The sequence below is a fragment of the Arachis ipaensis genome, chromosome B08, assembly GCF_000816755.2.
Source record: "Arachis ipaensis cultivar K30076 chromosome B08, Araip1.1, whole genome shotgun sequence".
Classification (NCBI taxonomy): domain Eukaryota; kingdom Viridiplantae; phylum Streptophyta; class Magnoliopsida; order Fabales; family Fabaceae; genus Arachis; species Arachis ipaensis.
Window position 1 is genome coordinate 127,324,733 of NC_029792.2, and position 10,512 is coordinate 127,335,244.

A 10,512-nucleotide genomic window follows, 5' to 3' on the forward strand; every position below is an offset into this window, starting at 1 on the left:
AATAAGTTTTAATTTTAAAAATGATTTATTTTTATATCTTTTAAATTAAATATTAATTTATAATCTTTTTAGATAAATAAATACCATCTTTTAAACACCATTTTAAATCTTCTTTATTAGAATTTTCAATTGACCAATTCTATGATATTTATGAAGAGTTTTCTAAACTTTGCTTAACATATCTTTTATAAGTTTTAATTTTTTTAAAATTATTTAATTTTGCTAATGAGTAATAGCTCAAATGGCATAGTCTCCCCATACTCAATTAAGAGGTTGCAGGTTCGAGTCTCATATCTTTGGTAAAAAAAAGCACCGTCTTTTAAACACCATTTCAGATCTTCTTCTTATTAGAATTTTAGATTACATTATGAGTACTTCTTCTTCTTCTTAAGATGTTAAATTAGATTATGGATAAATCTAAAAAATTTCATCAACTTAAAGTTACTATTATCTTTTATCAATAAAATCTTAAAACAGTTTTTGAAACATAATAGTACCATTAATCCAAGTCGCAATAGTTTAAATTAGACTATATTGATTTTGCTTTTTAATCTAACACCCCTTATGCAAACATACATCCTATTACAATTTGATTGAATGAAAAGTGTAAAATAAAATTGCTCTATAAATACTAAAAATTAATCATTACGTATTTATATTTTTATGTATATTATACATATATTACATATATTTTTCTAATAAATTAGTTCGCCAATAAATAAGTAAACATTTTACAGTAAAATAATTAACCTCATTATGTTAGAATAACAAAATATTTTTAGAGTAGTATAATCGATTTTTTTCTTGAACATCAAGTTGAATGTAAAAATAATTATTTTAAATGCTGGAATTTTTTTTTTGGAATAAATACTAGAGTTTAAAGTAATTATCTTTTTATTTTTGAAGTACAAACACTAATACAGATATAAAACATACCAATTTTAAATTTTTATAAGATATGAGACATGAGATATATACATATAAAATATAAAGTATTTTTAAACGAATGCGTGTCTAACATACGAACACAACTTAATATGATCAACACTACCTGACAGAATAATTGTGCTATGTTTCAACTTTTTTCTTTTTTTCCTCCCTTAAGGGAACCGAGTCAAAATCACAAAATCTTGCACTGTATGCAGCTTAAAATCATTGAAGGACAATACTTGGACCGTTATACCAAAGCAGTAATACATCGAGGTTTTGAATTTCCACTTTATATTTACAAATTTCAGATAATGCTGCAACTTACGTTACATGTATACGTGATCATATCACCTCCTTTTCCAATTTCAAGACCGCCATGAAAGCTTCTTGAGGCACATCAACTTTACCAATGGACTTCATCCTTTTCTTTCCTTCAGCCTGACAGCAGAAAGAGAATGATACCATTATGAACAATCTTCAAAAATAACACTAACATCAACTTGCTATGAAACCAGTTTCATGTTTCCCTGTTGATGCAAGCAAAACCATTTTCTTTGATACAGGAAGAAATACTATTTAAGGTGAATGCATGATGCTATCTTGATTGATAACTGAAACTATCAACTTATATTGATCGGGCAGTACCTGTTTCTTAAGTAACTTCTTTTTCCTCGAAATGTCGCCACCTAGAAAAATGACATCGAACATGAAAAAAATTGTCAAACAGCAACCCAGGCAACCAGAAAGGCAAGGGAATCAAAGTGAAACTTTGTCATGCAAAATATTGTTCATAAGATTTACATGGAAGGAACATTCATTTTCAAAATGGAGAACACAATGGAGAAAACCTGAACATGTTAAAGAAGAGACTTGACACAATCAGAATTCAAACTGCAAATTATTTAAGCCTCCTTATTCGAAGTATAGTTTTCTTTTCTATTACATGTGAGTAATTATTCTGCTAAACCAACAAGGTTTGCCACTTGTATTACCATAACATTTGGCTAATACATCCTTCCTTATTGCAGATAAAGCTTCACTAGCAATCACTTTTGATCCTATGCATGCCTGCAACAGAGACAAAAATACATATATTATTGTGGTTAGTTTTCTGAATGAATTCTTATGCCAAATAATAATAATAATAATAATAATAATAATAATAAAGAATAATTAACATCTAGTAAATAAAGCATTTCTTGAGCAGAAAAAGAAAAAGTAAAATATTAAAATGATATTCAAAGCATATAAAGAAGGAGAATTAGAAAAGAGAATATTATATTGTTTTTAAGATAGCGTTAGCACGAAATGAGTGCCCAATTCTTACTTGGATTGGTACTTTAAACATTTGACGTGGTATGAGCTCCTTCAGCTTTTGAGTCAAAGCCCTTCCCACAGAATATGCCTGCCACACAAGCCTATGTCAAATTTGTAAATTTATGACGTCAAATTATAAGCATAAAATAGTGGACTCGATACTCTTGGATTCAGGGTTCAAATATCAAGGACCAACTATATCAAAGTAGTCCTCAAACTCTTTTGAGTGACCACTTCAGTCCCTGATCTTTGTTTATTAGACCGGTAGTTCCTAAATTTAAAAACTACGAGATAGATCAGTCCTTAAAACTTACAAAATGAGATATTTAAGTCCCTCCTCCAAACAACCAAAACTCACAAAAAAAAAAAAAACGATAGATCTGTCTTACAGTTTGTAAGTTTAGGGACTAAAGTGCCCACATAGAAAAAGTTTACAAAGCTCATTTTTCAGCACTGATAATTCAGCTTAACTATAAAGAATGGAAGCTGAAAAACTTGAACCACTCACTATTTCATGATGAAATATGTACCATGTCAAGATCAAACACCAAAATTTATTAAACAGAATCTCAAATATATTCAACTACTGAAGGTATTCTTTAAAACTGTAGTGCAGAAACTCATGATTACTTGATAATTTATTTTATTTCAAGTGCTTGAACACGTGCAGCTAAACAACTGCAATGCAGCTGATGAATGATTTCTAGAGGGTCAGATATTTATCTCCAAACCATGTATAGACTGCAAAATAATTACCTTATCTCTGTGGACAATCGTAGCCAATGGCTCCACACTGTCACCATTTATCAATATGTCAAGTTTAATTAAATCACTTTCTCTGTACCTGATAATTAAAGAATAGAAAATATTAGAACATATTGGAAAAAAAGCTTCTCAGACGGACTATACAATTTCATTTAACAAAGGAAAAGGATAGCTTAGAATTATAAATCCAAGTATTACGCGCCTCAGATTGAAAAATTCATTGGAGGTCCATATTTAAATTTGAGAAGCTGAGAGTAATTCTGGATAAAAGGGATGTTAAAAGTAAGATGAAGAATATTGTTTGAAAGTGTAATATGAGAGTAACGTTTTTATTGTAGGTAACAACTGGGGATCATATCAAAATTGCCGGGGTCAATATTCAAAGCTGGATGACACGGAGAAAGGTACGACAATATGGATCCGGACAGAGCCAAATGGCATGACTTTTCTTATGAAAGCAAGCTTAATTAGATATGGCATGGTTAACGTTGTATAAAAAGGATATTGATAAGGATTGGCCTCTGATTAGATATAAGTGGATAGTATATTAGTAGGCAAGGGAAAAGGAAAGAAAAGGAATAAGTTATTGGTTGAGAGGGAGATAAAGGATCTCTCAAACCACCTTAACATCGTAACCTATTCTTCTACCTCCAGATTACTTTGATCTAGGGTAGAAGGTTGACTATACTCAGATATTCAGTTTTTCTCTATTTATTGTCTCTTTTCTAGGTCAGCATATTAGATATAACAGAGAACTGAATGCCAACAGTGGCAACCAGCAGCTTACTTGAATATCTCAGCATTATTTTATACTAGTGTCAGCAAATAATTAGATACTCCCAGTCATTTGTTTACTAGAAGATGACAAAATCTACATTAATTTATAATCCCAAAATTGCTGGATTTCCTATTTAACTATTTATGAATAAAAAAAACGAGGGATTTTAACAAAAGTCAATAGTTTTAATCCAACAGAATCCCTCATAACTATTATCAATAAACTATACTTCCATAAACAATTACCCGATAAAGGTATACTCCATACTAGCATAACCTTTACTTCTCGACTTTAACTGGTCAAAGAAATCACCAACCATCTACAAAGTTGATATTCAGAGAGATTCAGAAAGTTGAAAGCAAACACTTACAAACTAAGCACATGAGTTTTAAGGGTAAATTGTCAAGAATGAATGCGAGAGATTACCTCCGCTAGTGGTATTTCGTAGGTGATTGATGCTCTATTTTCAGTGATAAACTTCATTTCTTTAAACAATCCTCTTCTGTCTTGTCCCAGTTCCATAAGTGACCCGATATAATCCTTTGGCGAAAGCATCTCAATCTGTACAAGTTACATTACATCCAAGTAAAAATTTGTTTTTTTTTTTAAATAAAGAAAAGAAAAGAAGAAAAATAAAATAAAAATCCAGTACTGCTTTGATTTAGCGCAGCAAATTACCTTAACATATGGCTCCTCAATTGATCTCCTTTTTCCAGGTTCAGGAAGTAAAGATGGATTCGAGCATTCAACCTTCAAATAATTTTCACAAAATGATAGTCTTCATATGACAAATATATAAACAATATAGAAAGAATTTTATTTTAATAAATAGTTCACCGATAAAAAATACAATAAACTGTATTACATAGAAATGGAGCTTAGGAATAAGAAGAAATTACAGTATCTCCATCTACACAGTTCACTCTGTAAACAACACTTGGAGCGGTAGTTATCAAGCTCAGATTGTATTCTCTCTCAAGTCTTTCCTGTAAAGATAATACAAGGTTTCTAACGTTACTCCAAGGTACAAAGTACAAACCATGCGTCAAGGAACAGTAACGTATAGGTATTCTATGAAAGTCAAAGAGCATATGCTTCAAAACAAATCCAACCTGGACAATTTCCATGTGGAGAAGACCCAGAAACCCACATCTAAACCCAAATCCCATGGCACTTGAAGTCTCCGGTTCAAACTGGAAACCAGAAAAGAATAACATTTTTAAATAACCAGCACAAATCCTACCAAAGTCAGCTAAAATATAAGAAAATCGGAAATCATAGCTGTGGAAAAATTGTTTACCAACAAATGTAAGATAACTAACAAATATATGAAATCAAGAGAAATCATGCATAAAGATACCACTTGGCATAATTTAAAGAAAATTCTATGCATATTTTCTTGTATATCAGTTCAAGGCCACCTTCAGTGCAGCATCATTAAGTTGTAGCTTCTCAAGGGCATCACGTAGATCAGGAAATCTGCCATCAGAAGGAAAATAAGAAAACAATTAATTCCAGAGATATTCAAGGGTAAATATAGAAGTCTCAAGAAAGCAACGGAAACCGCAGGGGGAATCAAATAGGGGATTAAAAGAAAGAGGTAAAAATAAATCAATACTGGTCAGCGTCAACAGGAAACAGGCCACAAAACACCATAGGAGTCGCTTCCTCGTATCCAGGGAGTGATTGATCTGCCTTTCGACCATAGTGAGTCACTGTGTCACCCACTCTGGCATCAGCTACTGTTCTTATTGACGCCGACAGGTAGCCCACCTGTTAAAGCACAATAAAAGATATAGAAGTCTAGAATGGATTAAAAAAATTACCAAGAAATAAAAATAAAAAAATAATTCCATTGAACAGAATTGTCATGCTAGCAAAATATGTTGCAAGAGATTGTTTCAGTTTAAGAAGGAGCCTCGTTGGTTTATTGATGATCTGTTGTATACACAGGAGAAACAATGCAACAGTGTCATGTACTTATAAGTTATAATTGTTATCTCACTATTTCAAGTCATTTACATGATATCAGTTATTCATGCTTCATAGAATGTGCACATATGACAGGATGGAAAGAAAAGATGGAATAACCAAATATACAATAAGCAATACGAAATCCATAAACCTGATAATTATATTCATCAGAACTATTATTTTACCTCTCCAGCATATAATTCTTTAACCTCTTGTTGATTCGGAGACAAAACTCCAATTTCATCAGCAAAATAATCCTATAGTTTAATAAATCACATTAGTTTATTGGAAAATGGAAGTGAAAACAAAAGCAAAGTTTTAATAAAGTAAAGGGTATTTGGAACTTATTCTAATTTTACTTAAAACTTAATGAACGAAACTACAGATAGGAAACTATGATAACATGTTTCATTCCACTAAACTAAACTATGATACCAAATGTAAGAGATCATTAGAAGTAATTTACCTTCCCACTAGCCATAAAATAGACTCTATCACCTTTCTTTATAGTCCCGTCCACAACCCGAAAGTATACAATAACACCTCTATATGGATCATAGTAACTGCACTAAGATTCATGTAAACAAAACATGAGTACTTGAGGGTTCAATAGTCACATAAAATAAAGCTGGCACAACATGCAAAGGAGATTTAATCTATCCTACTCATTAAATGAAGTTTATGCACGCGAATAGTATACTTTTGTGAGGAAGTCTTGCATTACACAACAATAATATCTGCTAATACTTGTCCCACTAGTTGGGGTTTGTTACATGGATCAAGTATCTCCATGATGCTCTAAATATGCTTTCATAAATTCCCCTAGAGTTTTCTTCATCTTAACGATATTCTTCATTTTATCAAAAGTAAATAAATTAGTTAAAAGTAAATAAAAAACATATAGGATTTTTAGGTCTCTCTCTACCTACCTTGAGTTATAGGACTACTAATCCACTCTCCTTATTGGGGTCTTTACCTTCTCCAAACATGTACAAACCACATAAGATGAGGTTCTATCATCTTCTCAACAATTTTCCCTATCTAATATAGTCATTCCTAATCCTATCCAGTCTAGTGTGGTGCCCACTCATCTCTTGCAACACCCTCATCACCATCACATCAAGCTTATTTTCTTGTTGGCTTTTACTGCCCAACATTCAGCCCTATATAACCATTGCATTATATGGACACATGACATTCCAGCTTGATGCACTAAGTTATGATCCTTGAACATACATGAAGCTAGGTATGCAAAAACAAAACTACATGGAAACAAATTAGATAAAATATAATTGGACCTTACGAATGGAAACTTAACCCTTGAATAAGCCAACTGAGTCAAACTTGAGGTGTCAATGTCATCTTTTTTAGATTATATGAACCTTACCAAACTTATTTCATATTGTCAATGTCATTCAAATTTTAAATGACAATGATGTGATTCCATCGTCTATTGGCTCCATTAAGTCATATATTCATCATCAAATGGCATCATTTGATATCATTGTCAGATAGCAAGTGTACCTATCAAATATTAAAGCCCTTAATGGCCTTTGTGATGTATCAGCAGGTGGTGGAATTCTCGCAACAATTGCATTGAGAATATCAATTATACCTATTCCTTCCTACACAAGAATGTAAATGAATTATGTCCTAATAATGGTATATACAGTTACACATCAAAGATAATAAAAAATATTGAACCTACTTAAACCATACAAAAGCACTGGACATAAAAGTACAATAACTAACCTTTGCGGAGCACAGAATAGCATTGCTACAATCCAGACCCACAACCTACAAGAAATCAGCTCAAGTTAGAATCTCCTTATGAATAATGTAAGCTTGTAAATACAGAATAGAAAAATAAGCAATGCTCAAGCAAGGAAGCCCCAATAGACATATTCATAAATTTCAAAATTCCCAATGCATAAATTATAACCACTCTGATTGAAGTACTTAAACTAGGGCATGCCAGATTTTAGGATGTTGAATGAAAACAAACTTCAATCGAGAAAGAACACATATTTATGTCTCTCTCCCCTTCAAGCAGAAAAGTTACAAGTATGACAACATCAGGGAAATAAATTGACATTTGACAAACAAACCTCTTCAATCTCCTTAATAACTCGATCTGGTTCAGCACCCGGAAGATCTATCTTGTTCAAAACCTGTCAGACAGTCTTACAAAATCATTTGCAAAGAAGTAGAATTTTTGTGGATGTGAAGACATTGCAGTGGCCTTTTTTGGAGGGAGAAAACACTTAAGCTTTTAATTTCAAATAACTTCAAAAATAACATTCATAGAGGATATAGCAATTCTCAATGAATTACTATAAAACTACATATAAGAACAGTCAAGAACAACATACTTACTGGGATAATTTCTAGATTGTTTTCCAAGGCCAAATAAACATTAGCTAGCGTTTGTGCTTCTACTCCCTGTGATTTGGAAACTAGTTTCAGTGAAGAGCAGAAGCTGGCATCTACTCCAAGTAGATCACCCTTGCATGATAAAGGACAAGCAACCAAAGAAGAGAACAAAAGAGAAAGAATCACCTGAGAAGCATCTACTACAAGAAGAGCACCCTCACATGCAGCAAGTGACCGAGAAACCTAGCCACAGATGATATAGTCATAAACCATAGTATTATTATCATTCCAATAATGTTTGAGCAGTGAGTAGATTCTACTCCCTTCCCCCACCCTCCAATCCTAAAAGGATAATAATAATAATAATAATGTACTCGGGGAGGTCAAACTTAATATTAGTAACAAATATTCAAATAACGATGTGTAATACAGAAATTCAATTTTGTAAACTGACAATGTGAAACATAATTCAAAAAAGCCAAAAAATAAGCCTGAAATGCAATTGATTTAACTGATGTTTTTAGCAGCCTTTGTTCTCAAGATTGGCTAAAATAGAAAACAACCAAAGACATCACAGACTAATGAATTTTATAAGAATGGTTTCTAAGTGACAACAGAGGATGAAAGAAGAGTGAATGAGAGGTAAAAAAGAATAATACCCTTTTCCCCATTTTGTTCAAGTATAGAAAAATGCAATTTATTGTAAAAAAAAAAATCATTTAAAAGAACCGTATTTGTGCCTAGGCTTTCTTTTTTTTCTGAATTAATTCTTGACAACACAAAAATAGAAGCTCTAACTATGGAGTTACATCTGATTGAGGTTCATAAGTTTGAGCAAAAAGAAACAAACCCATACAAGATAAAAGGCATACGACAGTATTATTTTACAACTTTACATACCTCATACGAGAAGTCAACATGCCCTGGAGTATCAATCAAATTCAAGCAATATGGTTTATTCTCAAACAAATACCGCATTCGAGCTGCCTGCCATGATTAAAATTAATAAAATGCTTTCTCACACACTACAGATTTTAATTTTGAAATGCAATCAAAAATTAATTTGCTCCAAAATGCCACCCATCTCTAACATAAGATACACTACTATTTAACAAAATTTTACGCAAGACTTCCTAGCCCACTTTACCACACTTCTGCGTAAAAGATTGCGTCAATCAAAGAAGAGTTCCTTTCCGTTCTAAAGAAAATGATTTAAAAAAAAAAAAAAAAGGGAGCATATCCATAATTCCATATAAATTTAACTAAGAAAACCATGAGAAACTCAATTAGAGTATCTGAAGCAGTATGAGCTCCCACAAACATGAATTATTCAGTTTCTCGGAAATTCCATCTCTCTCTTTGGTCTGTACTACCATTCCATTGCTCCTTCTAAGATTTTTCTCGCATTTCCTCACTAGTTAATTAAACATAAGATACCTATACTAATATTCACAACAAATTAGGGAGATGTTAACGATAACAAGAACCTGGAGCTTAATAGTGATGCCTCTTTCTCTCTCGAGGTCCATGTTATCGAGAAACTGGTCCTTCATCTCTCGCTGGTGAACGGTACCAGTAACCTGAAGCAATTTATCTGCTAACGTGGATTTCCCGTGATCAATATGCGCAATTATGCTGAAGTTCCTTATATTCGACACCGGCACCTTCCACATACGGAGGGGAAAAAAGGAAAAAAAATGAAGCAGAAAATTCAGTTCAGTGAGTTACTTCGGAATTCGCAATCCGAAGCGTACAAAAAAAAAGTAACGAGATGAAGAACGAGTAGAAAAGAACCTTTTCCAGACGGTCTTGGCCGGCTTTTGCGACGGAGTCGATCTCGAAGAGAGTGTTAGCCTGGCAGGTGACGGCGGAGCTGCGGCGACGGACAGCGGAGAAAGAGGCATTTAGATTGAGAACGCGATGAGAGAAGAAGGAAGTTTTGGAATGAGATGATGTGTGGAATCTGCTGGTAGTGGTGGTGGTGGTGGTTGGTGATGGTGGCGCGTGGAAAAGTTGAGTTTTAACGGATAAGAGAGGAGACGCGCGACAAATTTCTGCGGCCATTGAACTCTCTGTAAACTTTGGTCTCGGCTTCATTCTTGTGAATGTGCGCGCGTGGGGACCCACCACTTGCTTCTTGATTTGAAATTGGGCCTATTGGGCTGGTCTCGTTTTTAAATCGAAAGCCCAATTTGGATTGGCACATGTGGGCTTCGGCAACACGATGGTTAACCTGTTTCTCTTGGAACCACAATAAAAATTTATTTCGATTAGTTTTTTTTTTCTAAGAGTGAAAATTGATTGGAGTTAGAAATTTAAATATTTAAAATTTCAATAGAAGTTTAATCAAATATAACAAAATAATATATTTATAT

General features: G+C 33.0%; 1 protein-coding gene across 1 annotated transcript; it reads right to left on the reverse strand.

Moving 5' to 3' along the window:
* LOC107612614 (translation factor GUF1 homolog, chloroplastic) lies at positions 1,033-10,249 on the reverse strand. The gene is made up of 22 exons (XM_016314309.2): positions 9,932-10,249; positions 9,625-9,801; positions 9,038-9,124; positions 8,324-8,380; positions 8,141-8,206; positions 7,873-7,935; positions 7,517-7,561; positions 7,289-7,389; positions 6,231-6,327; positions 5,950-6,021; positions 5,409-5,563; positions 5,212-5,269; positions 4,903-4,983; positions 4,690-4,776; positions 4,469-4,540; positions 4,217-4,351; positions 4,036-4,109; positions 3,004-3,091; positions 2,258-2,335; positions 1,923-1,998; positions 1,576-1,616; positions 1,033-1,368 (listed from the first exon to the last, which is right to left on the reverse strand). Exons 1-22 carry the CDS (start codon positions 10,232-10,234, stop codon positions 1,273-1,275), a joined length of 2,109 nt encoding a protein of 702 aa, XP_016169795.2. The 5' UTR covers positions 10,235-10,249; the 3' UTR covers positions 1,033-1,272.

What these genes read in the sequence shown, in the direction of transcription:
- LOC107612614 (XM_016314309.2), bottom strand. Translation starts at nt 10,234, where the DNA reads ATGAAGCCGAGACCAAAGTTTACAGAGAGTTCAATGGCCGCAGAAATT. An exon ending in CGATTGTCCACAGAGATAAG is followed by an intron (nt 2,336 to 3,003) that starts GTAATTATTTTG and finishes CTTGTGTGGCAG; the next exon opens with GCATATTCTGTGGGAAGGGC. An exon ending in AGAAGTTACTTAAGAAACAG is followed by an intron (nt 1,369 to 1,575) that starts GTACTGCCCGAT and finishes TTCTGCTGTCAG; the next exon opens with GCTGAAGGAAAGAAAAGGAT.